A 23866-nucleotide genomic window follows, 5' to 3' on the forward strand; every position below is an offset into this window, starting at 1 on the left:
AGGGATGGCAAAGCCCTGGCACTGCAGGATCAGTTGTCCAGGTTGCTCACAAAATAGACATACAGTGTTGACTGACTCCTCCTTCTTAGTAACAGCTGGTGATTTGCTTGGCTTTGCAGAGGCCAAAACTGCAATCTCGAGAAAATTATTCATTTTAAGGGACTTTTGTAATTATTAGCACATGCAGACTTGTCTGGGGGCCTAGATTCCTCCTCGAATAGCAGAAACTAGAGTAGTCTGCAGCAGATACCTCAGGGATCAAACCCACTGAAGGGTGAGCAGGCTCCTGCCAGACTGCGAGTCTCCTGTGCTTCCAGGGAAGAGGTGCTGTTTCAGACAGCTCATGGGGATTGGAAGGAGCAGCTCTGTGTCATCACTCACTTAAATGATTGTTCTGGAAGTACACTTCTTTATTACAGAAAAATAGGGTTTGGTTTTGTTCAGTCAGGGGGTCACTATGTAGCCAGGGCTGGCCTAGAACCTCCATACTTCTTCCTCGCCTCAGAAATGCTGGAGATACTGATGCATAAACCATGCCTGGTGCCCAGCTCTATGTTTTATTATAGAAAGCTCATTATTCAGTTTTCTCCTCTTCGTTCAAATTTGCCTTAATTTCAATGGGTCTGTTAGTGATTGACACCTTATCCATTTACTGTCTATTCTTCAATGATCCTGGACACCCAAAATGTTACATTATAGGAAAGATCACTTTGTTAAACGTCAGCATAATAAGCCGGGCGGTGGTGGCGCACGCCCTTAATCCCAGCACTTGGGAGGCAGAGGCAGGTGGATCTCTGTGAGTTCGAGACCAGCCTGGTCTACAAGAGCTAGTTGCAGAATAGGCTCCAAAACCACAGAGAAACCCTGTCTCAAAAAAAAAAAAAAAAAAAAAAAAAAAAAAAAAAAAAAAAAAAAAAAAAAAAACTTCAGCATAATATAGTTTTTTATTCTGGGTTTTCACTGCATAGTATTTTTCATGTATACAGTATTTAAGTGTTTTCCCAAACTTTGTACCACTCTGCTCACTTTGAGTTGTGCTAAATGTAAACAAGACATGTCTAGCTAGTGGGTAGAGTGATTTTCTCTCTTGATCTTGTAGTCTGTCCCCACAGCATGCACGAGAACATGCACCTCATTTCCTGTCCATTTTATGCACACATTTTGATTCTCTCAAGGAGTTTCTGAAAGCTTCGGTAGGTATATGGAGTCTAAGTCAATTTCCTGAGAACACTTAGAGCCCTCACTGCACCAGTGCTCATAAGAAGATGGGGTACACTGTCCTGCTATCTCCTGCCGCCACTCCCACTCAAACTTACTCCAATGGTTTCATGTAAAAACTGAAATAAAAACCCAAACCACCCAAGTAAGGCTTCCCACAATCTAAATTTTATGCTGGTTTCTTTGTGTCGCAGGAACTGTGAGGAGCTGGGGGAAGGAGAATTCCCACACACTTTCCCCTTGTAGTTCTCCACATGGTGCATGAAAAGTTCTGAAGTTCAGAGTACAAAGCTCAATGTACAATGTCAAAGCCGCATGAGACTGTGTATCTGTTCTGAACAAGAAGCTAATCTCAGAGAAAATGATGCTACAGAAATAACAAGCCATTTTTTAAAAATAGATGGATAAACAATCTCCCACATTAGAACAGGCTGTGCTCTACCAAGAAAGATTAAAATCTAAAGAAACAAAAAGACCTTGAGAATTTACAAGATAACAGTGGCTACTTTTACCTGGCCTCTCTTCCTGTTGTAGAACTCAGCCTGATTCATCCTCCATCCAGGATGGAGGACTAATCTCTGTGTCCTGTCGTGTAGTCTGTACTAGAATAACCTGGAACACATAACAAATTACTTGTTCATGGCTGTTGTCATAGAATCGCTCAAGCTTGGGAATGGGTCTGAGAAGGCCACCTTTTAAGACCTTCAGCATACACTAAAGTTGATGTCATTAGTAAAAGATGAAGAGAAACCTGAGCCAGCATCGACAATAGTAGGCCTGCCCCTTGGTACCAGACTCCCTGTAAGAATTTCCACAGACCTTTCTCATGTTCCCCTGATAGATGCTCAAAGGTCAGACTGACTCCAAGGCAGAAGCTGGAACAGGGAAGATGGTGTAGTGTGGTGGGTGCTGGATGGTGGGAGGCATCGTACCTATTTTTATTTTTCAGTCAGAAAGTATGAGCTCACATCTACAGAGGGGATTGAATTGGAAGTTTTAGCTAACAGTGAATGGAAACCACTAATTTACTTTTCATTTGCAAGTAGGGTTTGCTTGCTTATAATTTTAAAATCAAGAGGAAAATAACTTTAAGTATATGAAGTCAGTAAGGTCTGAAGGAATGTCTTTCCAAACAATGACAGGAAAATAATATCTGAGCTAGGAAGAGATTAGCAAGACACAAGGAACACCAATGCTTTTCGCTGTGTAGAACTTACATCACTCTGCCTCTAGGTAGCAAAAACAAAGTGAAAACCAATAGCTGAACAAAACAAATGCCGTCGCAACACACAGCATTCAGAGTTAATCTGTTCCCAAGGCTTAGGAGCCACATCACAAACCATGAGGGTGAAGTGATCTGGGGCACAGCCTCCCTGAACTTGTTGCTGATGTGGTATGTATTAACGCCAGGTGAAGCTAACATTCCGCATGGTTTACCTTCTCAAGGAAGGGAGAGGATTCCATTGGTTTAATTGAGAAAAGGTGATTGTGTTTGGGTATCTGCAAATGAGAACTTTCCTAGGCTTCTTCAGACGTTATGAAATCATTGAAAGAGGAACTTTACACTTTCAGTAGAACATCGTAAGCATATTGTTTACCCCGACAGATTGGAAGACGAGATGACTCTCATTAAATATGACACCCAGGTTTTTTCCCACACATGCTGTCAAACGCGTGCTTCAGTCAGAAGTGAGTGTGGCAGGGAGGGTGGCCAGGGTTTATGACACAGGTGCTGGAGTGCCTGAAGCCACCAGTGGAGTGCTCATTTATGAGAGCGTGCCACCTTTGACTCAGCCTATAACTCCTGCCTGTAAAGGTACTGGCTTTTATTCTGCCCTAGGCTTTCCTGCAGAGGCAAGGGATATTTTCTGTTTTAAGAGAGTCCTTAGAGGCTTCCTCCAGTCTGCGTCTGCTACATGGTGTGGGTGGGCTTATGCCTGTACTCTCCCTGCCCTCCTAGGTGTCCAGAGAGCAGAGGCTCCTCTTAAAAATTCAGCTTCTCCAAGCTTCTGGTGTCTTCCAACACCCTTTAGTGTGCGGGCATAAAGTAAACGTCGTTGTGTGATAGGTTTTATGGACAAGTGCTTTCTGGGCCCCTTGAGATGTTCTCACATACTGAATCCAAGTACCTTTAAGGCCATTAATGACAACACCGGGTGCTTTGTTCTGAAGTGTCCTGTGGATGTGTGTCCCAGGGCATGTTACAATTAAAGCAGGTTGAGCATGTGGAAATTTTTATTTTACTTTACCTTCCTTGCACAGCCTCTGTTTTCTTGGTAATATCTTTCAACTGGACATCCGGAGAAGATCAGATTTGATTTTATTTATTTTCTTTTATTTTGTAGTGTTTCAAAGATGAAAGGGATTTACCAGGAATGAAAAACAAAATTGGAAATAACACTTACACTTGTGAAAGTAAGCAGTTAACTTAAAACATATCTAGCCAGTATGTGGGATCTACACCAATGCTTTGTTTAGCGTAAGGGATTTTTTCCCCCTGTCTCTATGTGCAGGACAGTACAGGTTCAGAGACAATATCCATCATTATTTTCTGTGTCAGATGCAAACAGGGCTAAATTGGCAGATTTCCAGGCTTGGGAAGCCACCTAACTTGTGAAAAACGGAATCTAGTTCTGTCTTTGCCCTTGCCTTGAATCTTTGGTCCACGGCGGTAGTGCAACAGCACACAGTTTGGTGAGCTGCGTGCGGTGGTTCACGGTGCAAGCTGGCCGTGACACTGAACTCCAAAACCCCACTGGCCCAGCTTGGTTTGTGCTCCGGCTCGATGACAAAAGGTTCGCAGTAATGGATGAAGAGCAGTGGGAACGGGGTATGATCTGGCCAGGACTCCTTGCTGCCCAGGTCCTCTTGTATTGGCTGCTCAGCTCTGCCTATGGGGGAGGGGGGAGGAGAAAGACTCCCTTAGGTCTTCCAAAATGCTTGCTCTACAAAACAGGAGGTTGAGAAAGCACTGGTTTAAAGAAACTCTTAGAAGAAATCCCACACTAGCTCAAAGTTGAGAATAATAGACGGTTATTTATTTAGGGGTAGGCTCCCTCCAACAGACACTTGCTGGACTCTGTACTGAGAGAATAGTGTACCAGCACTAAGTCAATAAACCGGTGTTGCCCACTGGCTTCATACACAGGGCTGAGAGACTCTGCTGCAAAGAAGTCTGTTAGACCCTCGGCTGCAGTGGTAAGAATGTCTGGCTGAGGCTGGTGTGGGAACCTGGAGGAGCCTAAGTTCCTATATTGCTTATTACAAATGATATTGATAATACAATCTATACTGATACGTAATAATTCCTGGTTAGCATTTGTATTCCAGTTTAGTCCTCAAATGTAAACATTCATCAGGGTTATCATAGGGCTTCCTAAAACAGATTTGTGGTCACATTGCTGAAGGTTCTGGGACTAAGAGATGATGACCAGGGTGTAGCTTGACGATTAGTTTGACTCTTTTGCAAGTTTCTAGATGATGCCAGTGCTGCTGGGGTGCTGGTTACTGGCCAAAACTCAGGCATTATTTCAAGCATATCTCAACAATTTATCAACCACCAGAAGGTTCAATTAGTAACTAATCACACAGATAAAAAATTGGTTGAACAATGTAGGTTCAGAAGAGGTGTGATTAAAAGATGAGAAGTTGGTTACATTTAAATTTTATTGACCAAGAAACAAAACAAAAAAGAAGAAGAAAAACAATAATATACTGAGCATATACCATATTTCTGATGCAAGTATCTGCACTAATTTTTCTTCTCTAGCTCGATGTTTTCCTCAAACTCTATGCAATAAATTGATGTTTTCTTTTTTATGTTCTGAACACATTTGTATTGCTTCTCAAGAGATAAAGGCATGTATGGTAGACCTTTTGTGTGATGTTTTTCTGAAATTGCAATATAATTACATCACCTCCCCTTTCCGTCTTCACTACCACCCCTCTCATGAACCCCCTTCCTCAATACATTCAACCTTCTCACTCTCTATAGTATGATATTTGGGGCAGATCTTTTTAAAGGCCATCCTTAATTTTTTTTGGCATAAAGTGTTCAATGAAGTTGATAACCAATGCCCCTTGTTTATAATCCTTTTAAGGCATATTTTTTTTCATTCATACTAAAAAAATCAACTTGTACATTGTCATTGGTTTACTCTACTAAGAAAGAGGATATAACTCTGATCTGGTATCAAAGACCATGTGGCTACCATTTCTCTGCATGTCTTTACTTACAAAATCATTGTAAAACTCACTTCTACCTTTAGTGATTTAGCTTTGTGGTAAAACTATGCATGACAAAACCCAATGGTACCATTTTAGAAATACATTTGTTTTGTTTTTTAGACAATAATAGTAGATATATTTTGCTGCTGACTTGAAATTCTTAAAGAATATATTTATGTGCTTTCTTTTAGAGGTTTTAAAATTACAAATTTTATAAATTATATATTTTATAAATATTTATAAGATATATATGTACAAAAGGTTTTGTGGTATTGTCCAATTTTTCATCTTCTTGCCCATAAGTGCTGTTAAAAAATCAAAAACGATGCACTCCATGTTCTGGTAACATCTGAAGTTTCATGGAACCATCTCTGACATAAAAAGAAATCCCATCATTCCTGAGTTCACATATCTAAGCAAGTTTGTATCAGGCTGAGGGAGGGATAATGAGGAAAGAACAATGGATTGCATCCAGTCACTATTAAGCATTAATAATAATAATAATGTACTTAGATTTATATATGTGTGAACATGCTGTTAAAAATCTCAGGCATTTATACTCATTTTCTACCTCTCAGTGCTATCATTTCACTGTTTGATTTTCAATTGTGTTACAATTAAATTCAACTGAGGAATCGTTAGTCGAATGAGCATCTGAGGCATGCAGACACAATGCAGAGCTCCAAACCTGCTGCTTCCAGTTAAAAGTGTGGATAGGGTAGAATTATAACAGAGAAGATAAGAAAACGCTCAAATGCACATAATTTAGAATATTATATAAGAACCTCTTTTTGCCTCTCCACGCTAACACGGAGTGTTTTGTTCTCTTCTGTCCGGTCTCATACCTTGTGTGCACAAGTTTGTCTTTTGAAAGGAAGTTATTTGCTCCTTTTAGGGTAGGGTCCTCTCATTTTATATGTTGCTGTGATCCCCGTACCTAATATAATATGTGCCATTTTCAGCACCCTAAATATTGTGAGTGAGGTGAATAGAACACTGAGAAAATGCTGGAGACTCTCACAAAAAGGACTGAGCTGTGTACAATGCCTTCTGTAGTTTGTACTTATGCCATGGTGGGACTGTCAATTTCAGGAATGGGATGAAGCTCAGAGGTAGACCACTTGTTAAGCATGCTTGAGACCCTTGGTTCTATCCCCAGAAACCACACACACACACACACACACACACACACACCAACTACACACCACACACCTACCCATACCACACACATTTATACAAACTATACATACACACACCACACATAATTACACACTACAATTCCTCACAAATACACCTTGTACACACATACACAGCTGTACACACACATACACACAAACACACCTACAAATGCCATACACACATATACAAACACACAAAAATACATACTACACACACACACCAACTATACACCACACATATACCCATACCACACACGTATATACAAACCATATATACATACACCACACATAATTCCACACCACAATTTCACACAAATACGCCTTGTACACAAATACACACCTGTGCATAAACACACAAACACACCCACATATGCCACACACACACATACAAGCATACCACATCACACACAAAAATACACACCACACACACATACATACCACACCATATATACATACACACGTCACATACATGTTCACACACACATACACACCACGTAAGCACACACACCATACACATACCAACACACATGCCACACAAAATGAAGAGAAAAAAACCTTTAAAACCCCAAATTCCCCTCAAACCAACCAACTTTATTATAGTATGTTACTATAATTATCCTATTTTTGATTAAGTAAGGAATTGTTTTAAAAACCAGGTTTTAAACCTTGAGTTCCCATCCACTTTCCAGTTATTGAAGTAATAACATACCTTGACACCAAGCTTATTTATTGGTGCTAATGTCTTATGCAGTTTGTTTATAATGTTTACAAAGCTAATTATATAAAGCTTAAAATAGATGTGTACATTAAAATAAACTCTTATAAGTATCAAGCCTCATATACATACACACACATATATACATCTATGAGGTTTGATAGTTACTATGGCTTAGGGATCCACCATGAATCTTGAAATGGATCTGCTGCATAGAAGGGAGGAGACTGACCATTTCAGTCAAAATAAGGTGTCAAGACATTTACCATCTGCAGTAAATTGGGAATCACTTTATGGGGCTCTGGACTGAGACCTGCTTATGAAATATTTGAATTTCGTTTTCTTTATGTCCAAATTACTTCCTGGAAGTCAGTTAGTCATTAAGGACTCCAGTTCTGACCCTGTTTCAATTTTTTCTGTAACTGTTTCCCTTGCAATATCAGTTGACTCTACTATACAAGATGTGCAACGTCTCTGTCTATTCGTAGGATAACAGTGTTTGACATTATTATTCAGTCCACCGAGTGTTCCAAAAGTGAGCATTCCAGGGAAATGGCATGCAACAATTCGGGTTGTTCTGGGTTTAGACATAAAATTGTTAATACTATTTTCTATAAAAAGTAAGTACAGATTATATAGCAAAATGTTGCCCCATTCTATTGACAATAAAAAGGACACCTTTCCCCCAAAGAAACAGCTGAAATGAGAACTGGCTCCTTCCCCTTCGTTTCAGAGTGGAAAGTTCCATGAGAATTTCCCTAATATCTTCTGTGCATTAACATTTCAAAACTCAATTTAAATATCCAGAGATCTCATTTTTAATAAACTTAACAAAACTCCGGTTATTTCCTTTAACTTTTTTGATTGAAGGACAGCAGTTGGTACAGATACATTTTTTTTAAAAAGATGTACAGCTACGAGCAAAGTCCCAAATCAATTATATATAAGAAATAACACATGGAAAGAAATTAATGAAAAAAAGGAGAATTTCAACTATTTGATTCTCTGGTCTGTTACCTGCAGGCAACAAATGTAAATGGGAGGAAAAAAAATCAACATTCTTCTGGTAGATAAGGAGAAAAATTAATAAAACTGTTTCTTTCCTACCAGATCCCCTGATGCCACTATTGTTGGAAGTGGGTGATGGCAGAAACAGCTTGTTCTCCCAAAATACTATTTTTTTTAGACTACAGAAATAAGGTTTCATTCTTGCTGTTAAGCTCAATTACATGAGTTCACATGGATCTGCACTGTCCAAAGAACATTCCTGTTCCCTGTCCCTTCTCATTAAATGACTCGGTGGGGTACGCATGAGACAATGGAATACGAACCAAGCGAGAAGCACTTTGCAGTGCGCCCACAGGATAATGGTGATCCATAAGAACGTGTGACTCTAACAGCTGAAAACTGCTGAGACCCACAAAATACATCCACGGTGAAGTAAGAAAAATGATACCTTCTTTAAAAAGAAGGGATTCTTCTTTAAAAATTCAGAGATTTAAGTAGTTATTATCAGAGGCTTTTTTTTTTTACCTCAACATCTAGTTGAAATACTAAGTTATCCGACACATTACTGTTTCCCATAAAAAGGCTTTGTATTTTTTGTATTACGAATCTTACCTTGAAATTAACAAAGAAACTAAGGTAAGATACAGGTAGTTAGATACCAAGACAACTAATATAAATCCACTGGTTCATTTCATCACATAGAGAAAAATGTAAGTTATTTTATGATGAAAAGTTGCCTTTTAGCTGCTTTCATATATTAATGGAAGTATGTGGAGTTTTCACATGCTTGTGTGTTTACAGCTTAAATGTAAATCTGAATTTGTACCTTTTATTTTTATATATTTGTAAATTTGAGAAGTAATATGGCCAGGCAAATGTAGTTCAGCTGCAATGTGGTGGTTCAAGCAGGGTATATATATATATATATATATATATATATATATATATATATATGCTGTTCACATTGTGATTTTGGAGTTTCCTATTGATATGTTTGTGCATGTGTGTGTGAGTGTGTGTGTGTGCGCATGTGTGTCCATGTTTATGTCTGCATGTGTGTGCATGCTTAGGCATATATATTTATGTATCTTCTTACTCCTTTGTCTGAAGACATGTACTACAAAGGAATATTGAAAGGGGCATGACACAGAAGTAAGCAATTTGGACAGAGCCTCACCATTTTCTTTTTCCTTTAAATGCTAACATTTTTGAATGATTCATTCCACGAGTGTGGAAACCGTGTTCTGTGTGTGCGAAGTAACAAAGTTTGTGATGAAGCTTTAACTGTGTAGCTGATATTAGTAGAAAGAGTGAAAAGCAGCCCACATTGAAAAACAAACAAAAAACCACTGGAATGGAGAAGTCTGGAAATATTTGTGTGTGGTTTTAGGGAAAAACTGAACGACCAGAATTTCTGAGCACACCGTGATGGATTATTGTAATTATTGGGAATGATAATATTTTAATGTGACTTTCTTCCCACCTGTCAGCTGTAATCAAGGCTGCCCAGTATTCGGAAACAATCTCATTTTACTAGGTGGCTAGTCTTGTGCAGCCTGTAGGATGCGTAGAATATTAATGCACGGGGGAGGTTGAATGTTCTCTATAGTTTTACCGTGTTCTGTTTTAATCAAAGTGTATGCAAAATCAAACTGAGATAATATATAATAAATTCATGCCAATGGCTGTTTAAGGGAACAATTTCATACAGGGGATATTGCATTCGAACCAAAGAATTTGGCTTTTCTTTCCATCCTCCATACATGACCCTGTCTGTTAATTTCTGCACAGCTGAATGTCTTTTGCTGGAGCCCCTTTTTCTGAAACACTTTGAACTGTCTCAACAAAGACATTGTGACATTTAGGTGAGGGTTGCCCCGTTCATAATGGGCTGCCAAGATAGAGTTACAGAGCAAGCAGTGTATGTAAAGACACGTGTATTTAATTTTGATATTTATTTGCTGATTTCCACTTTAAAGTCCTCGTCCTGTAGCTAATTTTTATCTTCTTTCTGTATTTCACATGTCATTTATATATTACCCTCACATTTTCTCTGTCTGTTTCTAGCTCTGACATCAGCTGCTATGGGTATGCTTTGGGGGATTTCTTTAGCCCCCTGAAGCTGTGGTGACCGTTTCTCAACAATTTCTTCTCCCAGGGGATCGAGTCTCCCCTAACTGCTTCATAGCCACAGGCGTACACTCCGTGGTTATGTGACCAGGGTCTAGGGCAGAATGACTTAATCTTTAACATCTCATATGCCCCTTTACAACTTTAGGTCATTTGAATCATCTCCCTTTGACAAATTCCAGGATAGACCCACACTGGACCCTGCCAGACAGCTGAGGCACTGGGCTGCTCGGCACCATGGGGTTCTGTGGGTCTTGTGAATTCTAATGGAGCTTCCCTTTTTGTTTATTTCTGGGACACAAAGGTAGCCGTGGCCAATTCAAAGGGGTCCTGAGCACACGATTCTTTCTCTGCCCTAAAAATGGAACAAATACTTTCCACCCAGGCCTGCTCATTTTTTTCTCCGGGACCACCAAGAGCATGGCGGGCTTTCCCTTTAGTCCATTATAGTTGCTGTTTTAGGATACACAGCCTCTTTTTCTTATTTTAAAATCAGGTAAACGTTGATGTTTATAAACAGCAAGACTATTAATTCTGGCAGGAGGGTTTGAATATCTGTAAATCAGACACAATTGAAGGGCTGAACTTCAGAGTTCCTCACCCTTGCCTGCCAAGTGGCCTCAATCAGAAGTAATTTTCTCCATGAGGGCACATGGAGCTTGGTTGTGAGCCTCTTCGGAGGAGATATTATTTGTGTCAAATTACGTGTGCTGATTTTCCTGAAGTGGACTCTGTGCCCACTAATCCATACCCAGGAGGTCTCACTATTCCTTCCTTCATTGATGCTATTAATTATACTTGGGCTTCAAGGGTCTCTTATTTACCCCTTTAAAATGTTAGTTTATGGCCACCAATTATCAGCGATGTTTCCTGTTAAATAGTATTGAGAGGAACGTGAGACGCTGGCTTAAAACATAAATACTATGCATTTTAAGAGAAACCCCTCTCTCAGCATTTGGCTTGACGGTTAAAGAAGTGACTAGTTATTTCACATTTGAAAGTACGGTAGATTATATAAATCTGAATTTACTTTGGGAAGAGTGCGAATCGACTCTTTAATTATCTTCCCTCATCTTATTCTAAGCATTGGCACTGAGTTCTCACACCTTTCAAGCAAACGAGCTCAAAAGCCTTTACCATTTGGACTTTGAACGGAAATGCCCTTTTCAGGCACAGGCTGGGCTCACGAAGAGATGCCGAAGACGTATTTTTAACTCTTGAATTTGCAATAGGCTTATCAATTATAAGTTTTTCATAAACCTAGAAATAAAAGTGAAGCGCACATTTCGAATCTGCGCACCTATTAAAGATCCACAGCGCATTAGCTGAGTCTGAGGTTTGCCAAGGATAAATCAGGGTTGCAGCGGTTCGTTTTCTTTCCCGGGATCACAGGAGCAAGATTTTAATATGACTCTCAAAATTTAATTTAATATATTGCTAAAGCCAATTTGCTATTCTGTGTTTTAATTATTCAGTTACATTATCTTTAATAAAGGATCTTGCAAAAAATTTTATCACATCTGTTTCAATTTTTAAAAGGACAGTTCATATTGTTAATTTTATTTTTATAGTATGCAAGCATGTTCTCTAGGTATGAAGGGTTTTATGTGTTTCATGTTTTATACATGAACTGTTCAAATATTTATTATATTATTGGAAGTTATTTCTGTAAGCAAAATTCAGAGTATTTATTTTCAAAGAAAAATATGGCCCCCAAGGGACTATATCATGCCATTTCTGTTGTAACTAATATTAAATCAGTTACTTTACAAATTGATCCAGTATGGATTATATAAAAAGAATGAAAATGGGCAACCAGATAATTTTATTTTGGGGGGGTCTACAAAAAGATCTCCGGATTTTTAAGGGAGGGGAACATAGACTCTGGTTGACTTTTAGCAGTCGGAATAGTAAGGCACCCGTGTAAAGCTGGCTTGTTAACTGACTGTGAAGGAGAACTGGGGATCGTGGACCAACCACCTGCTGACATTTTCATCTTCATGAATTCCTTGAATTTCAGATTCTGTTTCAGACAGGAGATGTTTATCACTGCCACAGACTGGTGTGCACAGGAGTGCACAATGTTAGAGAAAGGGTGTGCAGCATGCTGCACCTGCAAACCAACAGCTTCACTTAGTGGGCTATGACATTGTTCTGTTAGCTGAGCTGCTTTCCTGACCATAAAACTGAAGAGAGCCTGGCTATACAGCAGACCGTGTGAGAATGCACCCCGGAACTCCTGCACCAAACACAAATGAGAATTTCTTTTTAAACGTCTTTCTTTTTTATTAAACATTAAATTAATTACTTCAGAAAAATAAAAACAAGGAAATGTCATCCGTTAGTGTCCTCATTAGATAAATTATTAATACATTTATTAATAAATGTAACAAATGAATTTGAGGATGAGTGATACCTTGCTACTATTTAACATATGGCTTGCACGCTTGTTATTTAACATAACTGTTTTAAAATTATAAATGCTAGACTTGAAATTGTTAATAACTGTTTAAAAACTAATAGGAGACATATGGATTTATTTATTTTGACTCTTCAGTTTAAGTTAAAAAAAGTGTTACAATTATGAGAATATTAAAAATAAACTTTAAAAATTACAAAGGGGAAAAATAAGTTCTGAAGAGGACAAAAGACTTCTGAAGAAAATGTATTGCTTCGGTGTGCCTTAATTTAAATGCAGGTAATTAGGACTGCGTGTGTCTTGTGAGTTCAGACCTTAGGAAACTCACATGGGTGGCAGGTCTTACACAACGGAATATAGGCATGTTGGCTTACACAGATATACAAAAACGATAATATTGAAGCATTTAAATTGATAAGATTTATCTTTGATCCTAAAATTTTCTACTACATTTGGAGAGAGAGAGGGGAAAAAAGAGAATAAGAGAAAAGGAGAGAGACACAGCAGAGGCAGAAACTTAATTCTGCAAGTATTTATCCTGTCAAGACCAGTGACAGAGTGACAATTAGTACCGATTACCATAATTGTGCTCTGTGGAAAAAATGCCACATTGCTTCTTTCGCAGTAAATGCAGGCTTTACTTAGGAAAACCAGTCAGCTGCATTATTTGGTTAACAGCACGTGTTCCCATGCCGCTCACTCGGAGGTGCCACTGCAACCCTTCCCTCTCTTGTGGTAAATAGGCCCGTTAATGTAGTGCACCTCACTCTCGGTCTTTCCGAGGGAACTGCATTTCTATTACTGAAAAAGTGTCACATAAATACAAATTACATTTTTTCATTAGGAAACTACTTTTCATTTTAGAAAAAATTCAATTAATTGTGAATAAGGTTATGATTTTGCCAGGGAGAGAAATATGTAATTTTTCTTCAAGCCTCAAACACATATAATAATGAAATCTTTTCTTGGAATTCACTCTTAATAAGGATTTTTAAAAGTATAGACTTTATTAAAATCTCAGTTCAATTAAAATGCATTCAGTTACTATAAATCTTTATTAAAATCGCAGGTGAAATTGTTCAACAGTGTAAGAGAGACTCGTGCTTCTTAACCAGGCAGTGAATTCTAACAAATGATTGTAAAGTGCACAGGTTTGCTCAAGACAGACATGTGTGTGTGTGCATGTGTGTACGTGTGTGTGTGCGTGCATGCGTGCGTGCGTGTGTGGTGTGTGTGCATGTGAGTGAAAATGTGTGTGCTCATGTGTGTGGTGTATGTTTATGTGGTATATGTATGGTGTTTCCATGTATATGTGCAGTGTATGTGTGGTGTGCGGGTGTGTGATGTGTTTGCGTGTGTGTGTGGTTGTGTGTGTGCATATGTAGTGTGTGTGTGTGCATGTGTGCGTGCATGTGTATGTGTGTACCCGTGTGGTGTGTGTGGTGTAAGTGTGTGTTTATGTGTGTGGTGTTTGTGTGTATCTGTGCAGTGTGTGTGTGTGTTGTTTGCGTGTGTGTCCGTGGGCGCATAGAAGGCTTGGTACTGGAAGTGGAGGCAATGGAGACTGAAGTTACCGTGTATCATCTTCTCAAGTACCGGCTTTCTTTGCCTTCTCAATGAAGGCCGTATTTTTTTTTCCTTTTTCCCCCACTTTAAAAAATTCACTTATTCTGTAAGTTTCCATGCATGTACTTATTATATATTGAGTATATTCACTTCCAATAAACCCCTGTACACTGTTTCTTGGGTGTCATTACATTAGTGTGTGCATGTCCTATTGGGACAACATACTGTAATTCTCTTCCCTCACTTCTGTAATCAGAACCACCCTACTTAAAGGATTTTTATTTCGCCCCTTCCTTGGATGTGTTTGGTACAGTGTCCCTGATTCTTTTTCAAGGGCCGCTGGAAGATGCCATTGAGGATGAGGACGAAGAGTATCCATCGGAGGAGGCAGAGGGCATCGCAAAAGGGGACTTTCCACTGGAGGGAAGCTTCCCAGCAGACTTTGGGCCAGAAAATCTGAGCTGTGAAGAAGTGGAGTTCTTTTGTAACAAAGGTAATCCTTGATGGCTGAATGGAGGATGGAGACACTTAGGTGGTTTTGAAAGAAGTTGTCTTCTTCTTCTTCTTCTTCTTCTTCTTCTTCTTCTTCTTCTTCTTCTTCTTCTTCTTCTTCTTTCTTTCTTTCTTTCTCTCCTCCTCTTCCTCTTCTTCCTCCTCCTCATTTGGAACCTTAGGATGGAGTAAAAGTACTAACATAATGCAATGATCTATAATATGGGAATATTACGATATAGGAAGGTCTTTTGTCATTCAAGCAAGTTATTTCATTTTGATAACGATCTTCTTTTTTTTGTTTTCAAATACTCTATTACTGATTGGTATATTCCCTGAGTTAATTTTGTTGCTGTTTTTCCCACCCACATGCCACACATACATACACACTACCCCCCCCACACCACACATATACACATACATACACACATACCACCCACACACCACACATACATACACACACACCCCACACACATAACATACATACCACAGATACACACACACCACCTTCCACACAACAGATACACACACCACCCCCTATACCACACATATACACACACATACACACACCACCCACACACGCATCATACATACACATACACATGACACTTACACACATATGCACACACACCACATACACACATTACACCACACATACACACACACCACCACACACACACCACAACATATACACACACACTACGGACATCACACACACACACACACACACAAAATAATCCAAAAAGTACCAGCGACAAATTTCAGTTGATTTCTAACCCGAAATATTTTCCCTATTTTACATCTTTTTTTCTAAAAGTAATTTTATGATTTCACATGACTTTTTTATTATTTATTTTTACTAGTTTGTTTAGTCTCCCCTGGGTTAGGACTTCTTTTCCTCCTTTACCAGTATACGATGTTATAGGTGTTGATATTACTTCCTAGGTTTATAACAGCTGCATCGGCTAATTTAACAGAATTGTATCCCAGGCGGCAAACTGGCTGAGACACTTGGAGTCTGTATCTGTCTACACCTGCGATATTTATATGTGTGCGATTTTCATGCAGGCATGCCATTTTCCTAAACCTGGATATTGTTTTAGAGTTGAGAGAGGTGAAGTGGGCGTGTGTGTGCTGACTGTCTCAGCAGCCTAAAATTAAGAAAGCTAATACAATAGCTTAAAAATGGCCAATGTATCTATCGTGATGGTCACATGTATTTAAAGTATTTTTAATAGCTTCAACAGTGCATTCCCCTGTTGATGGTGTCTTAGAAACTAAGGAAGTCAACTCATTCTTGTCCTATTCAGCAGAGCTATGTCACTGGGATCTCCTAGAGCATGAACAGTGGCCTTGTAACATGGTGCCTGTCTCCAGGACAGACAAGTTTGACTGAAAGTAAGAATATAACATATAGAACAGTTTTGGCCATAGAGGTATTTCAGGCCAATTTGACGTTTCCTTTAGGTGTTCTGGATTCTATGTCTCAATTGAGGATCTGTAGTTTAGGCAGTGCATGTAAGCACATGCTGAGGTGCTGAGGTATGCTGGCTTTTAAATTACATTTGCCACCATCTTATTCTCTGTTGTTTCCACAAAATTTCTATTTCTATGTTTATTATAAAGTATCTATTTTTTCTAGAGTATTTAAGTAAAAGAAAAAGAAAAGATAAGGAATGGAAGGCATTTGCCTTTTCCTCTCTCTCTTTGGACTCTTATGGTTAAAGAGTCAAGACATAAATTTAGATCTTTAGAAGCATAACTAATGTAATTAAGAATAAATAAAATTCATAATTGCATTAATTTAGCAATGGCAAGTATTATTATATCCTGTTTTAATTTGGGGTGATCACTACTAAAGGCTTACGTTTAATAAAAGAGTTTGGTGAAGCTGAAGCTTTGGCTAATCTCTTGGAGACAGATAGACCGAGAGCAAATGGTGTTTCATAAACAGTGTCTATAGTCTTAAGACAATAATATTCATCTACACTAACAAGAATCGGGACTCAATGTAATAACGGGCATTTGGGAAATGAGAACATTGAATTATAATGATTATGAATGCTATTTAATGGATGTAGCCATTTGATAAACACGTGGGGATCCTAAGATATTTTAAATATGCAACCAACACTTAATAGCACTGTGTTGAATAGTATATAATATACATGAATCATAAAACAATTCCTAAATGCTCAGTTTGAAACAAAAAAGTCATGCATGGGAATAAGGACTGTTATTTTCATGTGATATCTTCACTATAAATGTGAACATTACTATTTCATTTTACTGTGGCCTTATGTAACAGGAGAGAATTACATTATTTTACTCTCATAGACAGTGAATCTTGGGAATGCCCCTGGAAATTGGTTAAAGAAATACGAAAGGAAGACAGCACTGGCAGACACTGTAGCCTGCTGTACGAGGACTGTAGTCTTCTCTGTCACTCTCTCCTTCTCTCACTATTTAACTTGTTTTGTTTAAATACAATTGGAAGAGAAAATGCTCTCATTTGAAGAGTAGAAGGCGACCTCTGTGTAGGTAATCACATCTGTCTCTGTGGCACACGCTTTCCCTTCCTTTGTAGTTGAAAATAGAAGATAGACTAACCAGTAAAACAGGAGAATAATTTAAAGGCTTAAGGAAATGAATACTGTGACTGAAAAATCGGGTATAAAATGTTCTCTTAAAAAGAGTCTTTTCACCGAAAAACTATTTTTTGTGTGCATTCTTGACCACTTATGTTGATTCCAAAGTTGTCATTCTATATCAGAAAGTGAGTTAGATGGTTTAGAGTTTCTTTCAAAATCTACAATTATCTAGTTATTTTAATGGCTGCCATAGATAAAATGTTTAGACATTGGGTGTGTGTTCTTAATAAACAAGTGTTAGCTTAAGATTTCATGCCATAAAACATACGAAGAGTACCTTAATTCTTCAAGCCACAGATACTGACATGAGTTCAGGGAGAACAGGAAGCATCCTTACAAAGTGACTCATCCTCATCAATATTTTAGTGTTAGATTTTGTGTAAGTCATGCTATGTTATCGTAACTGTTTAGTTTTTTTGAAGAATAGGAGATGAAAAGCTTCGTTCTTTAAGTATCTATGAAAAAACTGCTTATTAGAGGTAAACGTTTCTATGTTTAGGATTGCCCATCTATTGCAGGATATTGTCAATGGCTAGAATAATAACTTTACTTTCTATAGTGTATTTTTCCTGACTTCACTCATATTATCTATATTTTTGCTAAAGGGCAAGATTTTGTGCACATCTGGAAGAAATCATTAATATTAAAGCTGTAGGTCTCTCTAAACCATGGGATCAAATATTGTTTATCTCAACAAAGTAAGGTTTAAATCAGGAAAAGTGTAATTTATACTTTTTGTTTCTTTAATAGGTTAAATTCTTAATTATGTGATTGTATCTCAGACAAGTCCTTGTTCAAGTTGTAGGCCTAAAATTGACAAATCCTGTAAAAGATACCAAGACAGCTCTTTGTTTGGACAAAAGAGATTGTTCACAATAAGATGCTTCTTTAAACTGCTTCGGGCCTCTGATATTTTAAAACATCGAGCAAAATACAAAGTGATAGTTCAGGCCCTAGCATTGTCTTTTGTTCAACACCGTTTGGCTTCTTGCCTTCCCAGCATCTGCGACAGGAAGGGAACAAGCAAGAATTATTTCCTTGAATTTGCAGATGACGAAGACATCCACACTGGGCTCATAAGTGCTACATATTTCCTGTGGTGTTGAATTATTTGCCCCAGTTATTGCACCTTCCTTTCTGTGTTTAATGTAGAAAACAGGGGCATATATTCATGCATGTGCAAAACTAAGCCTGGGGTTAATAATTAGTCCAAGTGGAATTCCAAGCTGAAATATTTAAGTTTGTTGATGAAAGAGGTGAAGTGATTAAGTGTGGGATACATTTCAGGAGAATGGACAGGATGTGTGAACAGGAAGGAGAGAGTCAGATGGGTGTCTCTGTCATGCAGTAAGTAAGTAAGCAGCTGTGCTATGGAGAAAAATTTCCAAAAACTATATGGCAACGATAACCTGAGTTGTTAATAATGGTCTAGGAAAGTTACTAGGAGCCTTTGGAAATTGTTCTGTGATGTTATGGTCTCCAAGGAAGATAAGAGGGAATATAATACCATCAACCTTGTCATTAGAAGACAAAAAACCCAAATTCTTTTCCTAGCACCTAGACATAAAGAACCGTCAGAGATTATTGGATAGTGTACACACTAAAAAGGCATTTGGGAAGATCAGTGTTGGCAAAAGCCTGCAAGATGGAAATCCATACACTAAGGAAGCATATTGTGCAATGATGGATATTTTCATGTATTCAAAGAGCTTATATTAAGTAATATTTAAAAGGGAATAAATATTTTAAGTACTCTTTTAAAATTGAACATTGTAAGGTACATTAAGAAAGTAGAATAGAACACAGGTTCCTCAGTGTTGGAGTTAATGCTAGCCCTAGCAGTAGTTATTATGAAATTAAACAAATAAACAAATAAACAACAAAAAAAGGATACTGAATCAGGTTACCAGAAGTTTCCAGTCTTGTTCATAGATAAATTCAATAGAACTCAAACCTCTCAGTAATATGCTTCTACAATAACAAAAGACAATCTCTATCCCAGGGGAAAAGGAAAGGTTAAAGAAGGAATCAAACTCAGACTGTGTATGGTGGGCAATACTGAGCACACAAGGAAAGACAGGACAGGTTTAGATGGTGGATGACTTTGTGGCTATTTGTGAGATACTTTAAATTCTATAAAGAGCAATTAGGCAGGCAGACTTTGAGTAGAATGCAGAAGGAAAGCAGTGGGCTTCTAGAACTTTCTCACCGGTGTGCCTAGTGTTGGACATAGTACACAGAGGAAGACAGAGAGCTGGAGAGGGGGGACAGGTACAGTCATACAGGATTTGCTGCTCCAGGGACCTGTGTTGCATCCTGGCACTGTGGAAGGTACAGGGAAGGGGTCTGTGAAAGGGAGAGAACACGAGAGAATATGCATACTCAGGAGGCAGCTTGCTTGTGCCTAGTGAGGAACAGTCTGCAGAAAATCAAGGTGGAGACGGGAAACTGAGACAGGTAAATTGGGGGAGCTGTCAGGAAATATAAATAACCCAATCCGAATCATCTCTTCAGCCAAGAGCTTGATGAGACTCCATCTGTAGCTCATTAATATAAATTCCACAGTAGCACTGTGTGGGTGTTTGGGAACAAGCTGTGTCACCTTGCTCCTTTCCACCTTCGCAGAGCTGGGTCAATGTTCTCTACAGATTCCCAGATCCTTGAATGGGAAAAACAAAGAGTAAGACGCCAGCAAATTGGAAGAGGTTTTATTATTATGCTTAGGGAGACTGGCTGCTAGACCCTTTGAGCTGTCCCCCTTCCCTCTCCCCCTCGCCTCTATCTGTTTTTGTAGTTTTGTTTAGAAGTTAAGAGTGATGGAAAAGCTGTGTCTTTTCCTTGGACTTTACATAACAAGCTAAGCCTAGATGATTAGCATCACTCTTTTCCTACCTACCCCCAAACCTGTGGGGTCCTGCTTGTTTTTCAGCTGCTCCTCATCTCAAACATCCATGTTATTTTTGTCTTTTAGTTTCTTCTCTTCTCTGGATTCTTTTCTCAGTAAAGAAGTCCGTTTCCATCTCCCCTTCAGTGGGGTTCTTTCCCTGGGTGGCTTTTGTGAAGCTTTGCCTCCTTCTCAGATGCGGGGTAACAGAACCCATATCTGTGGGAGGCAGGTCTGCTGTGATCACTTTGAACTCAATAAGGAAGGGGATATTTACAGACAAAGTTCTTCTTTTTCTCTTAACGGGATTAAGAAGCTCAGCACCTTAAACTCTTGCATATAACATTGACATTTCCAGGGTGTGTTTGGACCAGGGAGTTCAAAGAGAAGGAGTGAAAGAGAAAAGCCAATATGACTTTGTTTTTTACCTTGCTGGAGGAGCTGTTTGTGCAAATCGCCTATAAGCTTATTGACCTGAATCTTTGACTCCTTGTTTTTCCTGGATTTGGCTGGAGTGGAGACGCTGATGGAGAGCCGATAGGGCTGATTGAACAGCCCCCAGCTTTGCTTGGCATGGACCTGGCTTCGCTTCTTCACCACCTCCCTCCCTTCGCATGACATTATTGTTCCTTGGCAAACCTTAGGCTGCCCTAGGCCCAGTTCTCCTTCACATTCTGTTGTAATGCGCTTTAAAAATCACCGTGTTTTTCTTGCATGGGCCGTCCCACAGTGAGAACTGAAATGTAATGACTTTTTAAGGAACTCGGAAGAGAGATAATAGTCATATCCGGCTTGGGGTTTTATCTCATGATAAGTAGTCCACCTGTGACGGGCCGGGGGGGGGGGGTGCTGCCAGTCTTTCTTAGCTGCTTGAAAAGTCTCCACAGTGTGGCTATTACTCAGAACTCAGCAGAATGTTTTAAATGATGATCAGTGAGAAACTGAGGGGTACCTGAGCAAGCCCCAGGGCCGCCAGAGAGTAGACAGGTATGTTTAGGTGGTAATTGTTTGGTGAAACCAGATGGCTTAGTAGTTTTTTTATTTTTTTTCCTGTGACATAAAAAAAAAAAAGATAAAGCTTTGTCTACCTACCTCACCTTGGACACTAGATCAAGACAAAAATTTCAAGGCAAAAAATTATTGATTTTGCTTATATATGAAATGTCTCATACTGTGGTGTTTATAGGAGTCACGTATGAAACCACATCCCACTTTTTTTGCATATGATAAGCCCGGTGCATTTTTCTTCCTGTGAAATGGCTATCAACATTTCACAAGTGCAGTCTGCTAAAGTTCTTCTGCAAGATAAATTTGAACTTGGTAAGACATGCATTCTGTTAGAATTTCTCATGTAACCTCATGTTATACCAAAGTATATTTCTCTTTTTGTCTAGCTAAATACATACAGCTTGGGAGGGATTAACTCATTTTCAATGATATCTTTATTTCAAATGAGCAATATGCTTACAACACTAAGAATGGATATTACTATAAAGTCCATTTTCTTATAATTTAGAAAATGTGTTTCTTGGTTTAAAGTGTAAGGTTTTTGCAAGACCTTTCTGGACTTGTAAGATTTATCTTGGTTTGTTGCTTGTTCTGAATGTTAAAAGTCATATAAAAGAAGAATGATCTATTTAATGTCCTGGCATTATATTTATATACATCTGGTTATTATGAGACACATGCATTATTGATTGGCTCTTTCAGTTTTAATCTAGATATTGAACCAGTTGATCATTAAATTTAGCTGAATAATATGAAAGAGAACTACCTATATGGAAGCCCATTTTAATTTCTCCATTTTTTTGGGTTCAGTTTTGTACTGAATAAAGATTCAGTGTTTCTTAAGAAAGCATTTTTAATCGAATTGCTGTTATATTTAAAGTCTATTTATCTCAGTGTTATGTAATTTATATTTGAGCATCAGCCTCCTGTTTGCCAAGCATGCCTATCTACTGGCACTGTTTATTTTCCTATTTTAAAGGAAACTATAAGTACGAATAGCTTTGGTAATGCCTGGGTAGCCAATTTACTTTAACCATATGAATTAGGTTGGTTCGCAACCCCGAATGTTAACTGTTGGGCAAAGCAGGATTAAAGAGAGAGTGTTCGCTCTGTAGGAGACTTTTCTTGGAACTAGCAGTGTCTCCTCTACTCTATATCCTTAAATACCACATATGATTTCCAGTTTCATGGTTCTGCTCTACCATTTAGTAAGTTTAAATCAAATAGGCTTTTCAAAGCTCTTAATCTTCTCACATAAAATTTGCATTTTCTTGTTAGTATGTAAAATTCTCTCAGTGATTTGTTATCATTTGCGAAGCAACAGGCAGTATTAGGCATTTGCCCATCCGTTACCTGATGGGATAATCTTTATCTCTGGTAGCCCTAAACATAGAAGGTGTAGAGGGAAATGGAGAAAGCTGTGATATGATGAATTTAATTATAGTAATAAAGTTAGTCACTTTTGTTGTTCTTAAGAGGTCAAATGAAAATAGGTCGACGTGTTGCACCAATGAACGCTGATAACGAATGCAGGTTGTCGTCTCAGTGCTTTCCTTTCCTTTCTGAGATTAGACAGATCAGCGTTGAGACTATGCACCAATTACAATAATTGGGATAATGGTAATAACAACTCCCATTTTCTGTTTGTCCCTGGAAGTCAGGAATCTTGTGTGCACAGTGTTTCGAATCAGCTTACTGGCTTGCAGGATAGATATCATTTTCACTTTGTCTTCCATAGGTTTGGTACTTTGGTCAAAGTCAGAAAACTACTAAGGTAATACCACATTACAGTGAGGAGGACGGACGGGGAAGATGTCTCAGTGGATAGGGAATCTGTAGCATCAGTGTGAGGACGTGAGTTCAGATCCCCATAGCTCAGCAACACCCTGGCAGGAATGTAAGTGGGCACTAATTCAAGTATTTGGGAAGCAAATATGAGAAAGAGGTCCCTTGGCACCAGCTGACAAGCAACCCATAAGCTCAGGGTTAAGCGAGAGACCTTGCTTCAATAAACAAAGTGCAGAGTGATTGAGAAAGACACCCAGTGTCAACTCCTGGCCTCTTCATGTACAAACATATATATATATCCAGACACATGTTCATTTGCACACATATGAACACACATGAATGTGCATTCCAAAAAAATATATTTAAAAATTAGGGTAGGTGTTGGGAGCTAGCACATGTAATCCCAGCATCCAGGAGGATTAGACAAGATACTGCTTCTCATTTAGGCTAATTGTAAGGAGAGGGCGCTTGTTGGTTCCCAGCTGCTCAGCCCCGAAATAATCACACAGAAACTGTATTAATTAAATCACTGCTTGGCCCATTAGCTCTAGCTTCTTATTTGCTAACTCTTACATCTTAATT

At 38.6% G+C, this 23866-nt stretch overlaps 1 protein-coding gene across 2 annotated transcripts in view; it reads left to right on the forward strand.

Annotated features, from left to right (window-relative positions):
- Zfpm2 (zinc finger protein, FOG family member 2) overlaps window positions 1–23866 on the forward strand; it is a 410323-nt gene that overhangs the window by 71842 nt on the left and 314615 nt on the right. Inside the window, exon 2 of one of the 2 annotated variants that reach the window (XM_057792581.1) lies at window positions 14796–14954. The exons of the other annotated variant lie outside the window; for it this stretch is intronic. Coding sequence (XP_057648564.1) covers window positions 14796–14954 — 159 coding nt within the window. The remainder of the gene's footprint in view (window positions 1–14795; window positions 14955–23866) is intronic. 2 annotated transcript variants of the gene reach the window in all.

The sequence above is a fragment of the Chionomys nivalis genome, chromosome 17, assembly GCF_950005125.1.
Source record: "Chionomys nivalis chromosome 17, mChiNiv1.1, whole genome shotgun sequence".
NCBI lineage: Eukaryota > Metazoa > Chordata > Mammalia > Rodentia > Cricetidae > Chionomys > Chionomys nivalis.